General features: G+C 52.0%; 1 protein-coding gene and 1 long non-coding RNA gene across 6 annotated transcripts in view; both read left to right on the top strand.

Moving 5' to 3' along the window:
- The first annotated feature begins 4,494 nt into the window (after positions 1 to 4,494).
- On the top strand, positions 4,495 to 21,935 carry LOC132382898 (uncharacterized). 5 transcript variants are annotated; one of them, XR_009508491.1, is made up of 5 exons: positions 4,495 to 5,783; positions 6,071 to 9,606; positions 10,915 to 11,403; positions 12,944 to 16,189; positions 16,352 to 21,935. It is a non-coding gene; the product is annotated as an uncharacterized LOC132382898 (long non-coding RNA). The 5 variants fall into 5 exon arrangements; XR_009508492.1 differs by having other exon boundaries at positions 4,495 to 9,606; positions 12,944 to 13,876; positions 14,080 to 16,189; XR_009508493.1 differs by having other exon boundaries at positions 4,495 to 9,606; positions 12,944 to 15,542; positions 15,705 to 16,189.
- A 174-nt stretch (positions 21,936 to 22,109) lies between these two features.
- The window catches only part of LOC132382731 (guanine nucleotide-binding protein subunit alpha-12-like), a 26,887-nt gene continuing 26,050 nt past the window's right edge, over positions 22,110 to 22,946 (top strand). Inside the window, exon 1 of the mRNA XM_059953181.1 lies at positions 22,110 to 22,302. Within this exon, the coding sequence (XP_059809164.1) occupies positions 22,110 to 22,302 (193 nt within the window). The remainder of the gene's footprint in view (positions 22,303 to 22,946) is intronic.

Raw genomic sequence — 22,946 nt, 5'->3', positions numbered from 1 at the left:
GGGGAGACTGTTGTTAGAAGGTGATGGACTGTTGGTGGAGAGGGGAGACTGTTGTTAGAAGGTGATGGACTGTTGGTGGAGAGGGGAGACTGTTGTTAGAAGGTGATGGACTGTTGGTGGAGAGCGGAGACTGTTGGCAGAAGGTGATGTTCTGTTGGTGGAGAGGGGAGACTGTTGTTAGAAGGTGATGGACTGTTGGTGGAGAGGGGAGACTGTTGTTAGAAGCTGATGGACTGTTGGTGGAGAGGGGAGACTGTTGTTAGAAGGTGATGGACTGTTGGTGGAGAGGGGAGACTGTTGTCAGAAGCTGATGGACTGTTGGTGGAGAGGGGAGACTGTTGTTAGAAGGTGATGGACTGTTGGTGGAGAGGGGAGACTGTTGTTAGAAGCTGATGGACTGTTGGTGGAGAGGGGAGACTGTTGGCAGAAGGTGATGGACTGTTGGTGGAGAGGGGAGACTGTTGGCAGAAGGTGATGGACTGTTGGTGGAGAGGGGAGACTGTTGGCAGAAGGTGATGGACTGTTGGTGAAGAGGGGAGACTGTTGTTAGAAGGTGATGGACTGTTGGTGGAGAGGGGAGACTGTTGTTAGAAGCTGATGGACTGTTGGTGGAGAGGGGAGACTGTTGGCAGAAGGTGATGGACTGTTGGTGGAGACGGGAGACTGTTGGCAGAAGGTGATGGACTGTTGGAGAGGGGAGACTGTTGGCAGAAGGTGATGGACTGTTGGTGGAGAAGGGAGACTGTTGGCTGAAGGTGATGGACTGTTGGTGGAGAGGGGAGACTGTTGGCAGAAGGTGATGGACGGTGGAGAAGGGAGACTGTTGGCAGGTGATGGACTGTTGGTGGAGAGGGGAGACTGTTGGCAGAAGGTGATGGACTGTTGGTGGAGAGGGGAGACTGTTGTTAGAAGGTGATGGACTGTTGGTGGAGAGGGGAGACTGTTGGCAGAAGGTGATGGACGGTGGAGAAGGGAGACTGTTGGCAGGTGATGGACTGTTGGTGGAGAGGGGAGACTGTTGTTAGAAGGTGATGGACTGTTGGTGGAGAGGGGAGACTGTTGTTAGAAGGTGATGGACTGTTGGTGGAGGGGGGATTCTGTTGGCAGAAGGTGATGGACTTGGTGGAGAGGGGAGACTGTTGGCAGAAGGTGATGGACTGTTGGTGGAGAGGGGAGACTGTTGGCAGAAGGTGATGGACTGTTGGTGGAGGGGGGAGATTGTTGTTAGAAGGTGATGGACTGTTGGTGGAGAGGGGAGACTGTTGGCAGAAGGTGATGGACTGTTGGTGGAGAGGGGAGACTGTTGGCAGAAGGTGATGGACTGTTGGTGGAGAGGGGAGACTGTTGTTAGAAGGTGATGGACTGTTGGTGGAGAGGGGAGACTGTTGTTAGAAGGTGATGGACTGTTGCTGGAGGGGGGAGACTGTTAGAAGGTGATGGACTGTTGGTGGAGAGGGGAGACTGTTGGCAGAAGGTGATGGACTGTTGGTGGAGAGGGGAGACTGTTGGCAGAAGGTGATGGACTGTTGGTGGAGAGGGGAGACTGTTGTTAGAAGGTGATGGACTGTTGGTGGAGAGGGGAGACTGTTGTTAGAAGGTGATGGACTGTTGGTGGAGAGGGGAGACTGTTGTTAGAAGGTGATGGACTGTTGGTGGAGAGGGGAGACTGTTGTTAGAAGGTGATGGACTGTTGGTGGAGAGGGGAGACTGTTGGCAGAATGTGATGAACTGTTGGTGGAGAGGAGAGACTGTTGTTAGAAGGTGATGGACTTGGTGGAGAGGGGAGACTGTTGTTAGAAGGTGATGGACTGTTGGTGGAGAGGGGAGACTGTTGGCAGAAGGTGATGGACTGTTGGTGGAGAGGGGAGACTGTTGTTAGAAGGTGATGGACTGTTGGTGGAGAGGGGAGACTGTTGTTAGAAGGTGATGGACTGTTGGTGGAGGGGGGAGACTGTTGTTAGAAGGTGATGGACTGTTGGTGGAGAGGGGAGACTGTTGTTAGAAGGTGATGGACTGTTGGTGGAGAGGGGAGACTGTTGTTAGAAGGTGATGGACTGTTGGTGGAGAGCGGAGACTGTTGGCAGAAGATGATGTTCTGTTGGTGGAGAGGGGAGACTGTTGTTAGAAGGTGATGGACTGTTGGTGGAGAGGGGAGACTGTTGTTAGAAGGTGATGGACTGTTGGTGGAGAGCGGAGACTGTTGGCAGAAGGTGATGTTCTGTTGGTGGAGAGGGGAGACTGTTGTTAGAAGGTGATGGACTGTTGGTGGAGAGGGGAGACTGTTGTTAGAAGCTGATGGACTGTTGGTGGAGAGGGGAGACTGTTGTTAGAAGGTGATGGACTGTTGGTGGAGAGGGGAGACTGTTGTCAGAAGCTGATGGACTGTTGGTGGAGAGGGGAGACTGTTGTTAGAAGGTGATGGACTGTTGGTGGAGAGGGGAGACTGTTGTTAGAAGCTGATGGACTGTTGGTGGAGAGGGGAGACTGTTGGCAGAAGGTGATGGACTGTTGGTGGAGAGGGGAGACTGTTGGCAGAAGGTGATGGACTGTTGGTGGAGAGGGGAGACTGTTGGCAGAAGGTGATGGACTGTTGGTGAAGAGGGGAGACTGTTGTTAGAAGGTGATGGACTGTTGGTGGAGAGGGGAGACTGTTGTTAGAAGCTGATGGACTGTTGGTGGAGAGGGGAGACTGTTGGCAGAAGGTGATGGACTGTTGGTGGAGAGGGGAGACTGTTGGCAGAAGGTGATGGACTGTTGGAGAGGGGAGACTGTTGGCAGAAGGTGATGGACTGTTGGTGGAGAAGGGAGACTGTTGGCTGAAGGTGATGGACTGTTGGTGGAGAGGGGAGACTGTTGGCAGAAGGTGATGGACGGTGGAGAAGGGAGACTGTTGGCAGGTGATGGACTGTTGGTGGAGAGGGGAGACTGTTGGCAGAAGGTGATGGACTGTTGGTGGAGAGGGGAGACTGTTGGCAGAAGGTGATGGACGGTGGAGAAGGGAGACTGTTGGCAGGTGATGGACTGTTGGTGGAGAGGGGAGACTGTTGTTAGAAGGTGATGGACTGTTGGTGGAGAGGGGAGACTGTTGTTAGAAGGTGATGGACTGTTGGTGGAGGGGGGATTCTGTTGGCAGAAGGTGATGGACTTGGTGGAGAGGGGAGACTGTTGGCAGAAGGTGATGGACTGTTGGTGGAGAAGGGAGACTGTTGGCAGAAGGTGATGGACTGTTGGTGGAGGGGGGAGATTGTTGTTAGAAGGTGATGGACTGTTGGTGGAGAGGGGAGACTGTTGGCAGAAGGTGATGGACTGTTGGTGGAGAGGGGAGACTGTTGGCAGAAGGTGATGGACTGTTGGTGGAGAGGGGAGACTGTTGTTAGAAGGTGATGGACTGTTGGTGGAGAGGGGAGACTGTTGTTAGAAGGTGATGGACTGTTGGTGGAGAGCGGAGACTGTTGGCAGAAGGTGATGTTCTGTTGGTGGAGAGGGGAGACTGTTGTTAGAAGGTGATGGACTGTTGGTGGAGAGGGGAGACTGTTGTTAGAAGGTGATGGACTGTTGGTGGAGAGGGGAGACTGTTGTTAGAAGGTGATGGACTGTTGGTGGAGAGGGGAGACTGTTGGCAGAATGTGATGAACTGTTGGTGGAGAGGAGAGACTGTTGTTAGAAGGTGATGGACTTGGTGGAGAGGGGAGACTGTTGGCAGAAGGTGATGGACTGTTGGTGGAGAGGGGAGACTGTTGTTAGAAGGTGATGGACTGTTGGTGGAGAGGGGAGACTGTTGTTAGAAGGTGATGGACTGTTGGTGGAGAGGGGAGACTGTTGGCAGAATGTGATGAACTGTTGGTGGAGAGGAGAGACTGTTGTTAGAAGGTGATGGACTTGGTGGAGAGGGGAGACTGTTGTTAGAAGGTGATGGACTGTTGGTGGAGAGGGGAGACTGTTGGCAGAAGGTGATGGACTGTTGGTGGAGAGGGGAGACTGTTGTTAGAAGGTGATGGACTGTTGGTGGAGAGGGGAGACTGTTGTTAGAAGGTGATGGACTGTTGGTGGAGGGGGGAGACTGTTGTTAGAAGGTGATGGACTGTTGGTGGAGAGGGGAGACTGTTGTTAGAAGGTGATGGACTGTTGGTGGAGAGGGGAGACTGTTGTTAGAAGGTGATGGACTGTTGGTGGAGAGCGGAGACTGTTGGCAGAAGATGATGTTCTGTTGGTGGAGAGGGGAGACTGTTGTTAGAAGGTGATGGACTGTTGGTGGAGAGGGGAGACTGTTGTTAGAAGCTGATGGACTGTTGGTGGAGAGGGGAGACTGTTGGCAGAAGGTGATGGACTGTTGGTGGAGAGGGGAGACTGTTGTTAGAAGGTGATGGACTGTTGGTGGAGAGGGGAGACTGTTGTTAGCAGCTGATGGACTGTTGGTGGAGAGGGGAGACTGTTGGCAGAAGGTGATGGACTGTTGGTGGAGAGGGGAGACTGTTGGCAGAAGGTGATGGACTGTTGGTGGAGAGGGGAGACTGTTGTTAGAAGGTGATGGACTGTTGGTGAAGAGGGGAGACTGTTGTTAGAAGGTGATGGACTGTTGGTGGAGAGGGGAGACTGTTGTTAGAAGCTGATGGACTGTTGCTGGAGAGGGGAGACTGTTGGCAGAAGGTGATGGACTGTTGGTGGAGAGGGGAGACTGTTGGCAGAAGGTGATGGACTGTTGGTGGAGAAGGGAGACTGTTGGCAGAAGGTGATGGACTGTTGGTGGAGAGGGGAGACTGTTGGCGGAAGGTGATGGACGGTGGAGAAGGGAGACTGTTGGCAGGTGATGGACTGTTGGTGGAGAGGGGAGACTGTTGGCAGAAGGTGATGGACTGTTGGTGGAGAGGGGAGACTGTTGTTAGAAGGTGATGGACTGTTGGTGGAGGGTGGATTCTGTTGGCAGAAGGTGATGGACTTGGTGGAGAGGGGAGACTGTTGGCAGAAGGTGATGGACTGTTGGTGGAGAGGGGAGACTGTTGGCAGAAGGTGATGGACTGTTGGTGGAGGGGGGAGATTGTTGTTAGAAGGTGATGGACTGTTGGTGGAGAGGGGAGACTGTTGGCAGAAGGTGATGGACTGTTGGTGGAGAGGGGAGACTGTTGTTAGAAGCTGATGGACTGTTGGTGGAGAGGGGAGACTGTTGATAGAAGGTGATGGACTGTTGGTGGAGAGGGGAGACTGTTGTTAGAAGGTGATGGACTGTTGGTGGAGAGGGAAACTGTTGTTAGAAGGTGATGGACTGTTGCTGGAGGGGGGAGACTGTTGTTAGAAGGTGATGGACTGTTGGTGGAGAGGGGAGACTGTTGGCAGAAGGTGATGGACTGTTGGTGGAGAGGGGAGACTGTTGGCAGAAGGTGATGGACTGTTGGTGGAGACGGGAGACTGTTGTTAGAAGGTGATGGAATGTTGGTGGAGAGCGGAGACTGTTGTTAGAAGGTGATGGACTGTTGGTGGAGAGGGGAGACTGTTATTAGAAGGTGATGGACTGTTGGTGGAGAGGGGAGACTGTTGTTAGAAGGTGATGGACTGTTGGTGGAGAGGGGAGACTGTTGGCAGAAGGTGATGAACTGTTGGTGGAGAGGAGAGACTGTTGTTAGAAGGTGATGGACTCGGTGGAGAGGGGAGACTGTTGTTAGAAGGTGATGGACTGTTGGTGGAGAGGGGAGACTGTTGGCAGAAGGTGATGGACTGCTGGTGGAGAGGGGAGACTGTTGGCAGAAGGTGATGGACTGTTGGTGGAGAGGGGAGACTGTTGGCAGAAGGTGATGGACTGTTGGTGGAGAGGGGAGACTGTTGGCAGAAGGTGATGGACTGTTGGTGGAGAGGGGTGACTGTTGGCAGAATGTGATGGACTGTTGGTGGAGAGGGGAGACTGTTGTTAGAAGATGATGGACTGTTGGTGGAGAGGGGAGACTGTTGTTAGAAGGTGATGGACTGTTGGTGGAGAGGGGAGACTGTTGTTAGAAGGTGATGGACTGTTGGTGGAGAGGGGAGACTGTTGTTAGAAGGTGATGGACTGTTGGTGGAGAGGGGAGACTGTTGGCAGAAGGTGATGGACTGTTGGTGGAGGGGGGAGATTGTTGTTAGAAGGTGATGGACTGTTGGTGGAGAGGGGAGACTGTTGGCAGAAGGTGATGAACTGTTGGTGGAGAGGGGAGACTGTTGATAGAAGCTGATGGACTGTTGGTGGAGAGGGGAGACTGTTGATAGAAGGTGATGGACTGTTGGTGGAGAGGGGAGACTGTTGTTAGAAGCTGATGGACTGTTGGTGGAGAGGGGAGACTGTTGATAGAAGGTGATGGACTGTTGCTGGAGGGGGGAGACTGTTGTTAGAAGGTGATGGACTGTTGGTGGAGAGGGGAGACTGTTGGCAGAAGGTGATGGACTGTTGGTGGAGAGGGGAGACTGTTGGCAGAAGGTGATGGACTGTTGGTGGAGAGGGGAGACTGTTGTTAGAAGGTGATGGACTGTTGGTGGAGAGGGGAGACTGTTGTTAGAAGGTGATGGACTGTTGGTGGAGAGGGGAGACTGTTGTTAGAAGGTGATGGACTGTTGGTGGAGAGGGGAGACTGTTGTTAGAAGGTGATGGACTGTTGGTGGAGAGGGGAGACTGTTGGCAGAAGGTGATGAACTGTTGGTGGAGAGGAGAGACTGTTGTTAGAAGGTGATGGACTTGGTGGAGAGGGGAGACTGTTGTTAGAAGGTGATGGACTGTTGGTGGAGAGGGGAGACTGTTGGCAGAAGGTGATGGACTGTTGGTGGAGAGGGGAGACTGTTGTTAGAAGGTGATGGACTGTTGGTGGAGAGGGGAGACTGTTGTTAGAAGGTGATGGACTGTTGGTGGAGAGGGGAGACTGTTGTTAGAAGGTGATGGACTGTTGGTGGAGGGGGGAGACTGTTGTTAGAAGGTGATGGACTGTTGGTGGAGAGGGGAGACTGTTGTTAGAAGGTGATGGACTGTTGGTGGAGAGGGGAGACTGTTGTTAGAAGGTGATGGACTGTTGGTGGAGAGCGGAGACTGTTGGCAGAAGGTGATGGACTGTTGGTGGAGAGGGGAGACTGTTGGCAGAAGGTGATGGACGGTGGAGAAGGGAGACTGTTGGCAGGTGATGGACTGTTGGTGGAGAGGGGAGACTGTTGTTAGAAGGTGATGGACTGTTGGTGGAGAGGGGAGACTGTTGTTAGAAGGTGATGGACTGTTGGTGGAGGGGGGATTCTGTTGGCAGAAGGTGATGGACTTGGTGGAGAGGGGAGACTGTTGGCAGAAGGTGATGGACTGTTGGTGGAGAGGGGAGACTGTTGGCAGAAGGTGATGGACTGTTGGTGGAGGGGGGAGATTGTTGTTAGAAGGTGATGGACTGTTGGTGGAGAGGGGAGACTGTTGGCAGAAGGTGATGGACTGTTGGTGGAGAGGGGAGACTGTTGGCAGAAGGTGATGGACTGTTGGTGGAGAGGGGAGACTGTTGTTAGAAGGTGATGGACTGTTGGTGGAGAGGGGAGACTGTTGTTAGAAGGTGATGGACTGTTGGTGGAGAGGGGAGACTGTTGTTAGAAGGTGATGGACTGTTGGTGGAGAGGGGAGACTGTTGTTAGAAGGTGATGGACTGTTGGTGGAGAGGGGAGACTGTTGGCAGAAGGTGATGAACTGTTGGTGGAGAGGAGAGACTGTTGTTAGAAGGTGATGGACTTGGTGGAGAGGGGAGACTGTTGTTAGAAGGTGATGGACTGTTGGTGGAGAGGGGAGACTGTTGGCAGAAGGTGATGGACTGTTGGTGGAGAGGGGAGACTGTTGTTAGAAGGTGATGGACTGTTGGTGGAGAGGGGAGACTGTTGTTAGAAGGTGATGGACTGTTGGTGGAGAGGGGAGACTGTTGTTAGAAGGTGATGGACTGTTGGTGGAGGGGGGAGACTGTTGTTAGAAGGTGATGGACTGTTGGTGGAGAGGGGAGACTGTTGTTAGAACGTGATGGACTGTTGGTGGAGAGGGGAGACTGTTGATAGAAGGTGATGGACTGTTGGTGGAGAGCGGAGACTGTTGGCAGAAGGTGATGGACTGTTGGTGGAGAGGGGAGACTGTTGGCAGAAGGTGATGGACGGTGGAGAAGGGAGACTGTTGGCAGGTGATGGACTGTTGGTGGAGAGGGGAGACTGTTGTTAGAAGGTGATGGACTGTTGGTGGAGAGGGGAGACTGTTGTTAGAAGGTGATGGACTGTTGGTGGAGGGGGGATTCTGTTGGCAGAAGGTGATGGACTTGGTGGAGAGGGGAGACTGTTGGCAGAAGGTGATGGACTGTTGGTGGAGAGGGGAGACTGTTGGCAGAAGGTGATGGACTGTTGGTGGAGGGGGGAGATTGTTGTTAGAAGGTGATGGACTGTTGGTGGAGAGGGGAGACTGTTGGCAGAAGGTGATGGACTGTTGGTGGAGAGGGGAGACTGTTGTTAGAAGCTGATGGACTGTTGGTGGAGAGGGGAGACTGTTGATAGAAGGTGATGGACTGTTGGTGGAGAGGGGAGACTGTTGTTAGAAGGTGATGGACTGTTGGTGGAGAGGGAAACTGTTGTTAGGTGATGGACTGTTGCTGGAGGGGGGAGACTGTTGTTAGAAGGTGATGGACTGTTGGTGGAGAGGGGAGACTGTTGGCAGAAGGTGATGGACTGTTGGTGGAGAGGGGAGACTGTTGGCAGAAGGTGATGGACTGTTGGTGGAGAGGGGAGACTGTTGTTAGAAGGTGATGGACTGTTGGTGGAGAGGGGAGACTGTTGTTAGAAGGTGATGGACTGTTGGTGGAGAGGGGAGACTGTTGTTAGAAGGTGATGGACTGTTGGTGGAGAGGGGAGACTGTTGTTAGAAGGTGATGGACTGTTGGTAGAGAGGGGAGACTGTTGGCAGAAGGTGATGAACTGTTGGTGGAGAGGAGAGACTGTTGTTAGAAGGTGATGGACTTGGTGGAGAGGGGAGACTGTTGTTAGAAGGTGATGGACTGTTGGTGGAGAGGGGAGACTGTTGGCAGAAGGTGATGGACTGTTGGTGGAGAGGGGAGACTGTTGTTAGAAGGTGATGGACTGTTGGTGGAGAGGGGAGTCTGTTGTTAGAAGGTGATGGACTGTTGGTGGAGAGGGGAGACTGTTGTTAGAAGGTGATGGACTGTTGGTGGAGGGGGGAGACTGTTGTTAGAAGGTGATGGACTGTTGGTGGAGAGGGGAGACTGTTGTTAGAAGGTGATGGACTGTTGGTGGAGAGGGGAGACTGTTGTTAGAAGCTGATGGACTGTTGGTGGAGAGGGGAGACTGTTGTTAGAAGGTGATGGACTGTTGGTGGAGAGGGAAGACTGTTGTTAGAATGTGATGGACTGTTCGTGGAGGGGGGAGACTGTTGGCAGGTGATGGACTGTTGGTGGAGAGGGGAGACTGTTGGCAGAAGGTGATGGACTGTTGGTGGAGAGGGGAGACTGTTGTTAGAAGGTGATGGACTGTTGGTGGAGAGGGGAGACTGTTGGCAGAAGGTGATGGACTGTTGGTGGAGGGGGGAGATTGTTGTTAGAAGGTGATGGACTGTTGGTGGAGAGGGGAGACTGTTGGCAGAATGTGATGGACTGTTGGTGGAGAGGGGAGACTGTTGTTAGAAGGTGATGGACGGTTGGTGGAGAGGGGAGACTGTTGTTAGAAGGTGATGGACTGTTGGTGGAGAGGGGAGACTGTTGTTAGAAGGTGATGGACTGTTGGTGGAGAGGGGAGACTGTTGGCAGAAGGTGATGGACTGTTGGTGGAGAGGGGAGACTGTTGTTAGAAGGGATGGACTGTTGGTGGAGAGGGGAGACTGTTGTTAGAAGGTGATGGACTGATGGTGGAGAGGGGAGACTGTTGTTAGAAGGTGATGGGACTGTTGGTGGAGAGGGGAGACTGTTGTTAGAAGGTGATGGACTGATGATGGAGAGGGGAGACTGTTGTTAGAAGGTGATGGACTGTTGGTGGAGAGGGGAGACTGTTGTTGGAAGGTGACGGACTGTTGGTGGAGAGTGGAGACTTTTGTTAGAAGGTGATGGACTGATGGTGGAGAGGGGAGACTGTTGTTAGAAGGTGATGGACTGTTGGTGGAGAGGGGAGACTGTTGGCAGAAGGTGATGGACTTGGTGGAGAGGGGAGACTGTTGATAGAAGGTGATGGACTGTTGGTGGAGAGGGGAGACGGTTGTTAGAAGGTGATGGACTGATGGTGGAGAGGGGAGACTGTTGGCAGAAGGTGATGGACTGTTGGTGGAGAGGGGAGACTGTTGGCAGAAGGTGATGGACTGTTGGTGGAGGGGGGAGATTGTTGTTAGAAGGTGATGGACTGTTGGTGGAGAGGGGAGACTGTTGGCAGAAGGTGATGGACTGTTGGTGGAGAGGGGAGACTGTTGGCAGAAGGTGATGGACTGTTGGTGGAGAGGGGAGACTGTTGGCAGAAGGTGATGGACTGTTGGTGGAGAGGGGAGACTGTTGTTAGAAGGTGATGGACTGTTGGTGGAGAGGGGAGACTGTTGTTAGAAGGTGATGGACTGTTGGTGGAGAGGGGAGACTGTTGTTAGAAGGTGATGGACTGTTGGTGGAGAGGGGAGACTGTTGTTAGAAGGTGATGGACTGTTGGTAGAGAGGGGAGACTGTTGGCAGAAGGTGATGAACTGTTGGTGGAGAGGAGAGACTGTTGTTAGAAGGTGATGGACTTGGTGGAGAGGGGAGACTGTTGTTAGAAGGTGATGGACTGTTGGTGGAGAGGGGAGACTGTTGGCAGAAGGTGATGGACTGTTGGTGGAGAGGGGAGACTGTTGTTAGAAGGTGATGGACTGTTGGTGGAGAGGGGAGTCTGTTGTTAGAAGGTGATGGACTGTTGGTGGAGAGGGGAGACTGTTGTTAGAAGGTGATGGACTGTTGGTGGAGGGGGGAGACTGTTGTTAGAAGGTGATGGACTGTTGGTGGAGAGGGGAGACTGTTGTTAGAAGGTGATGGACTGTTGGTGGAGAGGGGAGACTGTTGTTAGAAGCTGATGGACTGTTGGTGGAGAGGGGAGACTGTTGTTAGAAGGTGATGGACTGTTGGTGGAGAGGGAAGACTGTTGTTAGAATGTGATGGACTGTTCGTGGAGGGGGGAGACTGTTGGCAGGTGATGGACTGTTGGTGGAGAGGGGAGACTGTTGGCAGAAGGTGATGGACTGTTGGTGGAGAGGGGAGACTGTTGTTAGAAGGTGATGGACTGTTGGTGGAGAGGGGAGACTGTTGGCAGAAGGTGATGGACTGTTGGTGGAGGGGGGAGATTGTTGTTAGAAGGTGATGGACTGTTGGTGGAGAGGGGAGACTGTTGGCAGAATGTGATGGACTGTTGGTGGAGAGGGGAGACTGTTGTTAGAAGGTGATGGACGGTTGGTGGAGAGGGGAGACTGTTGTTAGAAGGTGATGGACTGTTGGTGGAGAGGGGAGACTGTTGTTAGAAGGTGATGGACTGTTGGTGGAGAGGGGAGACTGTTGGCAGAAGGTGATGGACTGTTGGTGGAGAGGGGAGACTGTTGTTAGAAGGGGATGGACTGTTGGTGGAGAGGGGAGACTGTTGTTAGAAGGTGATGGACTGATGGTGGAGAGGGGAGACTGTTGTTAGAAGGTGATGGACTGTTGGTGGAGAGGGGAGACTGTTGTTAGAAGGTGATGGACTGATGATGGAGAGGGGAGACTGTTGTTAGAAGGTGATGGACTGTTGGTGGAGAGGGGAGACTGTTGTTGGAAGGTGACGGACTGTTGGTGGAGAGTGGAGACTTTTGTTAGAAGGTGATGGACTGATGGTGGAGAGGGGAGACTGTTGTTAGAAGGTGATGGACTGTTGGTGGAGAGGGGAGACTGTTGGCAGAAGGTGATGGACTTGGTGGAGAGGGGAGACTGTTGATAGAAGGTGATGGACTGTTGGTGGAGAGGGGAGACGGTTGTTAGAAGGTGATGGACTGATGGTGGAGAGGGGAGACTGTTGGCAGAAGGTGATGGACTTGGTGGAGAGGGGAGACTGTTGTTAGAAGGTGATGGACTTGGTGGAGAGGGGAGACTGTTGTTAGAAGGTGATGGACTGTTGGTGGAGAGGGGAGACTGTTGGCAGAAGGTGATGGACTTGGTGGAGAGAAGAGACTGTTGTTAGAAGGTGATGGACTTGGTGGAGAGGGGAGACTGTTGATAGAAGGTGATGGACTGTTGGTGGAGAGTGGAGACTGTTGGCAGAAGGTGATGGACTGTTGGTCGAGAGGGGAGACTGTTGGCAGAAGGTGATGGACTTGGTGGAGATGGGAGACTGTTGGCAGAAGGTGATGGTCTGTTGGTGGAGAGGGGAGACTGTTGGCAGAAGGTGATGGACTGTTGGTGGAGTGGGGAGACTGTTGTTAGAAGCTGATGGACTGTTGCTGGAGAGGGGAGACTGTTGTTAGAAGGTGATGGACTGTTGGTGGAGAGGGGAGACTGTTGGCAGAAGGTGATGGACTGTTGGTGGAGAGGGGAGACAGTTGTTAGAAGGTGATGGACTGTTGATGGAGAGGGGAGACTGTTGTTAGAAGGTGATGGACTGTTGGTGGAGAGGGGAGACTGTTGTTAGAAGGTGATGGACTGTTGGTGGAGAGGGGAGACTGTTGTTAGAAGGTGATGGACTGTTGGTGGAGAGGGGAGACTGTTGTTAGAAGGTGATGGACTGTTGGTGGTGAGGGGAGACTGTTGGCTGAAGGTGATGGACTGTTGGTGGAGAGGGGAGACTGTTGTTAGAAGGTGATGGACTTGGTGGAGAGGGGAGACTGTTGTTAGAAGATGATGGACTGTTGGTGGAGAGGGGAGACTGTTGGCAGAAGGTGATGGACTTGGTGGAGAGGGGAGACTGTTGGCAGAAGGTGATGGACTTGGTGGAGAGAAGAGACTGTTGTTAGAAGGTGATGGACTGTTGGTGGAGAGGGGAGACTGTTGGCAGAATGTGATGGACTGTTGGTGGAGAGGGGAGACTGTTGTTAGAAGGTGATGGACGGTTGGTGGAGAGGGGAGACTGTTGTTAGAAGGTGATGGACTGTTGGTGGAGAGGGGAGACTGTTGTTAGAAGGTGATGGACTGTTGGTGGAGAGGGGAGACTGTTGGCAGAAGGTGATGGACTGTTGGTGGAGAGGGGAGACTGTTGTTAGAAGGGGATGGACTGTTGGTGGAGAGGGGAGACTGTTGTTAGAAGGTGATGGACTGATGGTGGAGAGGGGAGACTGTTGTTAGAAGGTGATGGACTGTTGGTGGAGAGGGGAGACTGTTGTTAGAAGGTGATGGACTGATGATGGAGAGGGGAGACTGTTGTTAGAAGGTGATGGACTGTTGGTGGAGAGGGGAGACTGTTGTTGGAAGGTGACGGACTGTTGGTGGAGAGTGGAGACTTTTGTTAGAAGGTGATGGACTGATGGTGGAGAGGGGAGACTGTTGTTAGAAGGTGATGGACTGTTGGTGGAGAGGGGAGACTGTTGGCAGAAGGTGATGGACTTGGTGGAGAGGGGAGACTGTTGATAGAAGGTGATGGACTGTTGGTGGAGAGGGGAGACGGTTGTTAGAAGGTGATGGACTGATGGTGGAGAGGGGAGACTGTTGGCAGAAGGTGATGGACTTGGTGGAGAGGGGAGACTGTTGTTAGAAGGTGATGGACTTGGTGGAGAGGGGAGACTGTTGTTAGAAGGTGATGGACTGTTGGTGGAGAGGGGAGACTGTTGGCAGAAGGTGATGGACTTGGTGGAGAGAAGAGACTGTTGTTAGAAGGTGATGGACTTGGTGGAGAGGGGAGACTGTTGATAGAAGGTGATGGACTGTTGGTGGAGAGTGGAGACTGTTGGCAGAAGGTGATGGACTGTTGGTCGAGAGGGGAGACTGTTGGCAGAAGGTGATGGACTTGGTGGAGATGGGAGACTGTTGGCAGAAGGTGATGGTCTGTTGGTGGAGAGGGGAGACTGTTGGCAGAAGGTGATGGACTGTTGGTGGAGTGGGGAGACTGTTGTTAGAAGCTGATGGACTGTTGCTGGAGAGGGGAGACTGTTGTTAGAAGGTGATGGACTGTTGGTGGAGAGGGGAGACTGTTGGCAGAAGGTGATGGACTGTTGGTGGAGAGGGGAGACAGTTGTTAGAAGGTGATGGACTGTTGATGGAGAGGGGAGACTGTTGTTAGAAGGTGATGGACTGTTGGTGGAGAGGGGAGACTGTTGTTAGAAGGTGATGGACTGTTGGTGGAGAGGGGAGACTGTTGTTAGAAGGTGATGGACTGTTGGTGGAGAGGGGAGACTGTTGTTAGAAGGTGATGGACTGTTGGTGGTGAGGGGAGACTGTTGGCAGAAGGTGATGGACTGTTGGTGGAGAGGGGAGACTGTTGTTAGAAGGTGATGGACTTGGTGGAGAGGGGAGACTGTTGTTAGAAGATGATGGACTGTTGGTGGAGAGGGGAGACTGTTGGCAGAAGGTGATGGACTTGGTGGAGAGGGGAGACTGTTTGCAGAAGGTGATGGACTTGGTGGAGAGGGGAGACTGTTGGCAGAACGTGATGGACGGTTGGTGGAGGGGGGAGATTGTTGTTAGAAGGAGATGGACTGTTGGTGGAGGGGCGAGACTGTTGGCAGAAGGTGATGGACTGTTGGTGGAGAGGGGAGACTGTTGTTAGAAGGTGATGGACTGTTGGTGGAGGGGGGAGATTGTTGTTAGAAGTAGATGGACTGTTGGTGGAGGGGTGAGACTGTTGGCAGAAGGTGATGGACTTGGTGGAGAGGGGGGACTGTTGTTAGAAGGTGATGGACTGTTGGTGGAGAGGTGAGACTGTTGGCAGAAGGTGATGGACTGATGGTGGAGAGGCGAGACTGTTGTTAGAAGGTGATGGACAGTTGGTGGAGAGGGGAGACTGTTGTTAGAAGGTGATGGACTGTTGGTGGAGAGGGGAGACTGTTGGCAGAAGGTGATGGACTGTTGGTGGAGAGGGGAGTGTTGGCAGAAGGTGATGGACTGATGGTGGAGAGGCGAGACTGTTGTTAGAAGGTGATGGACAGTTGGTGGAGAGGGGAGACTGTTGTTAGAAGGTGATGGACTGTTGGTGGAGAGGGGAGACTGTTGGCAGAAGGTGATGGACTGTTGGTGGAGAGGGGAGACTGTTGGCAGAAGGTGATGGACTGATGGTGGAGAGGCAAGACTGTTGTTAGAAGGTGATGGACAGTTGGTGGAGAGGGGAGACTGTTGGCAGGTGATGGACTGTTGGTGGAGAGGGGAGACTGTTGTTAGAAGGTGATGGACTGTTGGTGGAGAGGGGAGACTGTTGTTAGAAGGTGATGGACTGTTGGTGGAGAGGGGAGACTGTTGTTAGAAGGTGATGGACTGTTGGTGGAGGGGGGAGACTGTTGGCAGAAGGTGATGGACTGTTGGTGGAGGGGGGAGACTGTTGTTAGAAGGTGATGGACTGTTGGTGGAGAGGGGAGACTGTTGTTAGAAGGTGATGGACTGTTGGTGGAGAGGGGAGACTGTTGTTAGAAGGTGATGGACTGATGGTGGAGAGGGGAGACTGTTGGCAGAAGGTGATGGACTTGGTGGAGAGGGGAGACTGTTGGCAGAAGGTGATGGACTGTTGGTGGAGAGGGGAGACTGTTGGCAGAAGGTGATGGACTGTTGGTGGAGAGGGGAGATTGTTGTTAGAAGGTGATGGACTGATGGTGGAGAGGGGAGACTGTTGTTAGAAGGTGATGGACTTGGTGGAGAGGGGAGACTGTTGGCAGTATGTGATGGACTGTTGGTGGAGAGGGGAGACTGTTGTTAGAAGGTGATGGACTGTTGGTGGAGAGGGGAGACTGTTGGCAGGTGATGGACTGTTGGTGGAGAGGGGAGACTGTTGTTAGAAGGTGATGGACTGTTGCTGGAGAGGGGAGACTGTTGTTAGAAGGTGATGGACTGTTGGTGGAGAGGGGAGACTGTTGTTAGAAGGTGATGGACTGTTGGTGGAGGGCGGAGACTGTTGGCAGAAGGTGATGGACTTGGTGGAGGGGGGAGACTGTTGGCAGAAGGTGATGGACTGTTGGTGGAGAGGGGAGACTGTTGTTAGCAGGTGATGGACTGTTGGTGGAGAGGGGAGACTGTTGTTAGAAGGTGATGGACTGTTGGTGGAGAGGGGAGACTGTTGTTAGAAGGTGATGGACTGATGGTGGAGAGGGGAGACTGTTGGCAGAAGGCGATGGACATGGTGGAGAGGGGAGACTGTTGGCAGAAGGTGATGGACTGTTGGTGGAGAGGGGAGACTGTTGGCAGAAGGTGATGGACTGTTGGTGGAGAGGGGAGATTGTTGTTAGAAGGTGATGGACTGATGGTGGAGAGGGGAGACTGTTGTTAGAAGGTGATGGACTGTTTGTGGAGAGGGGAGACTGTTGTTAGAAGGTGATGGACTGTTGGTGGAGAGGGGAGACTGTTGGCAGAAGGTGATGGACTTGGTGGAGAGGGGAGACTGTTGGCAGAAGGTGATGGACTGTTGGTGGAGAGGGGAGACTGTTGTTAGAAAGTGATGGACTGTTGGTGGAGAGGGGAGACTGTTGTTAGAAGGTGATGGACTGTTGGTGGAGAGGGGAGACTGTAGGCAGAAGGTGATGGACTGTTGGTGGAGAGGGGAGACTGTTGTTAGAAGGTGATGGACTGATGGTGGAGAGGGGAGACTGTTGGCAGAAGGTGATGGACTGTTGGTGGAGAGGGGAATCTGTTGTTAGAAGGTGATGGACTGTTGGTGGAGAGGGGAGACTTTTGGCAGAAGGTGATGGACTGTTGGTGGAGAGGGGAGACTGTTGTTAGAAGGTGATGGACTGTTGGTGGAGAGGGGAGACTGTTGGCAGAAGGTGATGGACTGTTGGTGGAAAGGGGAGACTGTTGGCAGAAGGTGATGGACTGTTGGTGGAGAGGGGAGACTGTTGTTAGAAGATGATGGACTGTTGGTGGAGAGGGGAGACTGTTGTTAGAACGTGATGGACTGTTGGTGGAGGGGGGAGACTGTTGGCAGAAGGTGATGGACTGTTGGTGCAGAGGGGAGACTGTTGGCAGAAGGTGATGGACTGTTGGTGGAGAGTGGAGACTGTTGTTAGAAGGTGATGGACTGTTGGTGGAGAGGGGAGACTGTTGTTAGAAGGTGATGGACTGTTGGTGGAGAGGGGAGACTGTTGGCAGAAGGTGATGTACTGTTGGTGGAGAGGGGAGACTTTTTTTAGAAGGTGATGGACTGTTGGTGGAGAGGGGAGACTGTTGGCAGAATGTGATGGACTGTTGGTGGAGGGGGGAGACTGTTGTTAGAAGGTGATGGACTGTTGGTGGAGAGGGGAGACTGTTGGCAGGTGATGGACTGTTGGTGGAGAGGGGAGACTGTTGTTAGAAGGTGATGGACTGTTGGTGGAGGGGGGAGACTGTTGTTAGAAGGTGGACAGTTGGTGGAGAGGGGGACTGTTGGCAGAAGGTGATGGACTGTTGGTGGAGAGGCGAGACTGTTGGCAGAAGATGATGGACTGTTGGTGGAGGGGGGAGATTGTTGTTAGAAGGTGATGGACTGTTGGTGGAGAGGGGAGACTGTTGGCAGAATGTGATGGACTGTTGGTGGAGAGGGGAGACTGTTGTTAGAAGGTGATGGACTGTTGGTGGAGAGGGGAGACTGTTGTTAGAAGGTGATGGACTGTTGGTGGAGAGGGGAGACTGTTGTTAGAAGGTGATGGACTGTTGGTGGAGAGGGGAGACTGTTGGCAGAAGGTGATGGACTGTTGGTGGAGAGGGGAGACTGTTGTTAGAAGGTGATGGACTGATGGTGGAGAGGCGAGACTGTTGTTAGAAGGTGATGGACAGTTGGTGGAGAGGGGAGACTGTTGTTAGAAGGTGATGGACTGATGGTGGAGAGGGGAGACTGTTGTTAGAAGGTGATGGACTGTTGGTGGAGAGGGGAGACTGTTGTTAGAAGGTGATGGACTGTTGGTGGAGAGTGGAGACTGTTGTTAGAAGGTGATGGACTGTTGGTGGAGTGGGGAGACTGTTGTTAAAAGGTGATGGACTGTTGGTGGAGAGGGGAGACTGTAGGCAGAAGGTGATGGACTGTCGGTGGAGAGGGGAGACTGTTGTTAGAAGGTGATGGACTGATGGTGGAGAGGGGAGACTGTTGGCAGAAGGTGATGGACTGTTGGTGGAGAGGGGAGTCTGTTGTTAGAAGGTGATGGACTGTTCCTGGAGAGGGGAGACTTTTGGCAGAAGGTGATGGACTGTTGGTGGAGAGGGGAGACTGTTGTTAGAAGGTGATGGACTGTTGGTGGAGAGGGGAGACTGTTGTTAGAAGGTGATGGACTGTTGGTGGAGAGGGGAGACTGTTGGCAGAAGGTGATGGACTGTTGGTGGAGAGGGGAGACTGTTGTTAGAAGGTGATGGACTGTTGGTGGAGAGGGGAGACTGCTGGCAGAATGTGATGGACTGTTGGTGGAGAGGGGAGACTGTTGTTAGAAGGTGATGGACTGATGGTGGAGAGGGGAGACTGTTGGCAGAAGGTGATGGACTGTTGGTGGAGAGGGGAGTCTGTTGTTAGAAGGTGATGGACTGTTGGTGGAGAGGGGAGACTTTTGGCAGAAGGTGATGGACTGTTGGTGGAGAGGGGAGACTGTTGTTAGAAGGTTATGGACTGTTGGTGGAGAGTGGAGACTGTTGTTAGAAGCTGATGGACTTGGTGGAGAGGGGAGACTGTTGGCAGAAGGTGATGGACTTGGTGGAGAGGGGAGACTGTTGGCAGAAGGTGATGGACTGATGGTGGAGAGGGGAGACTGTTGGCAGAAGGTGATGGACTGTTGGTGGAGGGGGGAGACTGTTGGCAGAAGGTGATGGACTGTTGGTGGTGGGGGGAGACTGTTGTTAGAAGGTGATGGACTGTTGGTGGAGAGGGGAGACTGTTGTTAGAAGGTGATGGATTGATGGTGGAGAGGGGAGACTGTTGGCAGAAGGTGATGGACGGTGGAGAGGGGAGACTGTTGGCAGAAGGTGATGGACTTGGTGGAGAGGGGAGACTGTTGTTAGAAGGTGATGGACTGTTGGTGGAGAGGGGAGACTGTTGTTAGAAGGTGATGGACTGTTGGTGGAGGGGGGAGACTGTTGTTAGAAGGTGATGGACTGTTGGTGGAGAGGGGAGACTGTTGGCAGAAGGTTAGGTGTTCGTTGAGAAAAATAGATATTACAGAGTGTTTGAAACCTTGGTTTATCTCTCACTGCAGGAAACTTGTTCCCAAGTCCTGCAGCAGCGACGAGGAATTCCTGAAAGTCTACCGGGTTGAGCAGAAGCACCTGGAGTCTGTGCCCTGCCTCTCAGCCACTGTGGAGCCCAGCACCTGGGGCAACGTCAATGAGCTGGCCAAAGCCGTGAAGCAGAGCATCTTGCAGGAGCAGACAAAACTCGTCTGGATCGAGCAGAACTAAAGCTCATTAGCCAGCCGAGCCTCCGTCCATGATACGGCATGGAAGGACTGTGGCTCTGGTGGGGACAGATGTGGGAATCCAGCCCAGCAAGGTATCTCCTGTCCGATGCCCAATGACATTGAAGCCCAGTCACTCTCCTCTAGGCACAGGTCCAAACAGAAAGCAGAAAACTACAAGTTACCAACTGGTAGATCTATGCTGGTGGCCGCAGCAAGATGGCATCTGACACACTGATCTCAACCCTTCTCCACGAGGCCAGAGAAGCAGGACTGGGCAGCTGGATGAGGAGCGTGGAGTTGTAGAGGGTGAGTCAGTCACACCAGAAGGCAGCTGGTTAGGAAGGATTTGCAGGGCTGTGAGAGGATAGGAGAGCCAAACCAACTGGATTATTCTTCAATTGAGTCAGTATAGACTGAACAGGCTGAATAGCCTGACTATTCTCTAACACTGTGACCTTTTGTTTCTCCAGCTCCAATTTCCAGCCCCTTTCCCTTGAACTGCCGTCCCTTTTGTCCTTTTATGGAGTCTCTCCTTCCATTTAAGAAACGTATAGAGAATTGAAAGAGGGAGGGCTATGTTGGAGGGAAGGATTAGATTTATCTTCGAGTAGGTTGAAAGGTCGGCACAACATCTTGGGTTGAAGAGCCTGTACTTAGCTGTTCTGTGTTCTATATTCCTAACTAACACCTCCCCTTTCATTTGCTCCTCCCCCTCTCTTTATCGCATCTGCTGTTATTTTCTCTCTTAATGTTTACCCAGTTCCATTTAAATATCTTTGACCTTAAATATTCATTTTCAAAGTCAAAGTACTTTGACACAAGTACGCGTGTGCACAGTGAAAACGCACTCGCCGCAGGCAGCATTGAGAAGAAAGACATAAATTAAAAATAATTTATACACAGCTTTTACAGAAACAACACAATTAGAGCAAAAAGATTGTCCATTTTGATGCAAAGTAGTCAGAGTGTTGTCCAGCTGTAGTGACTAGTTAGTTCCAGAATGGTTAATGCATAGAACATAGTACAGAAATACAGGCCATTCAGCCCACACTGTTGTGCGGAGTTCTTAACCTACTCCAAGATCCACTTGACCCTTCTCTCCCATGTAGTCCTCGATTTATGTGCCTATGTAAGAGTCTCTTAATATATTTGCCTCTCCCACCACCCCTGGCAGCATACACCATTCTGTCTAAAAAATAGACTACCCCCCCTTACACTTTCCTCAAACACAGTAAAGTTATCACCCCTTGTATTAGCCATTTTCACCAGGGAAAGAGTCTCTTTGTCCACTCGATCTGAGCCCCTTATCGTCTTACATGCCTCTATCGTCACCCCTCATCCTCCTTTATTCCAAAGAGAAAAGCCCCTCGCTCACTCACCCTCTCCTCATCGAGAGAGGGGAAGTAGCTCCTTGTCTCACTCTCCACGGACCCTTTCCATTGAACGTGGCGTGTCATACGTAGGCGCCTTCTCCCAACCCACCCAGCACTTGGAGTGTTTTCTCCTTCTCTTTCCGATTTCCACCTTCTACAGCATCTTGCTTTGTGTTGAACTCTTAACAGTTTATTTTTCTTCGTTAAATAATATTTCGAAGTTACTGATAACTTTAGTTCAAAAGCAGTTTGGGATACTGATAAACAGGAGAGAGGAGCTGATAACGCTGGAAACACACAAACTCAGCTGGACAGAAGAGCGAACAGTCGACGTTTCAGGCCGAGACCCTTCGCCAGGACCGGAAATGAGGGGGAAAGAGAATAAAAAGGTGTGGGGAGGGGAAGGAGGCTAGATAGAAAGTGATAGGTGAAACCAGGGCTGGAGAAGAAGGAATAATAGTAGATGATAGGAAAAAGGGAAGGAGGAGGGGGCCTTGGAAGGAGTTACAGGCAGGCGAGGTGTAAAAGGTCAGAGTGAGGGGAGGGTACATTCCAGTGCTTCTCTAAATGCCTCCATCTTACTTGCCTACACCACTCTCTGTATAAATAACTTGAGCCACACATCTCCTTTAAACTTACTCCTCTCACCGTAAGCGCACCCTCTTCAATATTAGACATTTCAACCCTGGGTACAAGGTACCAGCTCTCTATTCTATCTCTGCCTCTCAAAATCTTATAAACTTCTCTCAGATCGCCCCTCAGCCTCCACGGCTCCGGAGAAAACAACACAGTATGTGCCCCGTCTAATCCGGGCGGCATCCTGGTAAACCTCTTCTGCCCCTTCTCCAAAGTCTCCACATCCTTCCTATCACGGGGCAACTAAAACTGAGTTCAATGCTCTAGACAGACCCAAAGCAATTTCTATGATGAGTGTAGATTTTTAGTGGAAAATGTCTGCATAAGTCTGTGAGAGGAAGACATGAACTGGAAGAAAGTTTTAAAGACAGGTTTTTTTAATATATTGTAAATACATCTTATTTTTGATTCTATTCAAATATTTATCAAATCTAATTATATTATCAGTGCTATTATTTGTTTGGTGGTTGTTCATTTTGTCCTGCGATGACAGGAAACCTGTGTGGCAGATTTCTAAAGTGGAAAGGCCATTGACTGGGGCAGTTCCACTCTCTCAAGCTCGGAAGCCCGGGTCCAGTGGTATGAGTGGTCGTCACAACTGGGGTCTTTCTTGGTTCCAGTGTGTCACCATGACTTCTGCCACTGCCCTTGTCTCTCCACGGAGCGTTGCGGAACCGTTTGATCCGTCAGAGCTGACTTCGCGTGCTCGGGCAGGCAGGGGTATGAGGCCACCGGCTACCCTCACCCGGTTTAACCCGCCATTTGAAGCAGTGTGCTGGGCTGCGGCTGCCATTGCGAACAAACAGCTACTTGGAGTCACAGGTGAGGGAAGAGCTGAATGAGCTGCCCTGGAATGGACACGACAGGCCCCTTCACCAGGGGTGCCACCCCTCTCTGGACACCCCATACTCATTAGTTGATTACCTACAGGGGTAAATGTAGTCATAGACTGACACAAGAGTAGATACTGCAAACTGGAACCATGAACAAACTGTCGGAGATATGCAAGGGGTCGAGCAGCATCTGTGTGGAGGAAAGGAATTACTGAGGTACCAGACCAAAACCCTGCAAAACGTCCACAAAACCATAAGACACGAGAGCAGAATGAGGCCATTTGGCCCATCGAGGTTGCTCCATCATGCAATCATGGCTGATTTATTATCCCTCTCAGCTCCATTCTCCTGCCTTCTCCCCGTAACCTTTTTCACCCTGATTAATCAGGAACCTATCAACCTCTACTTTAAATATACCCCAATGACTTTCCCTCCTCTCCCATCTGTGGCAATAAATTCAACAGATCACTACCCTATGGCTGAAGAAATTCCTCCTCATCCCTGTTCTAAAGGGCTGTCCCTCCATTCTGAGGTTGTGAATACCGGTCCTGGACTCACCCACTACAAGAAGCATCCTTTCCATGTCCGCTCTTTCCAGGCCTTTCAATATGTGATCGCTTTCAATGAGACTCC

Source organism: Hypanus sabinus, chromosome 29 (genome assembly GCF_030144855.1).
Source record: "Hypanus sabinus isolate sHypSab1 chromosome 29, sHypSab1.hap1, whole genome shotgun sequence".
Lineage (NCBI taxonomy): Eukaryota > Metazoa > Chordata > Chondrichthyes > Myliobatiformes > Dasyatidae > Hypanus > Hypanus sabinus.
Note: the sequence above shows the minus strand (reverse complement) of the source record. Positions and strands in the feature narration are given on the sequence as shown.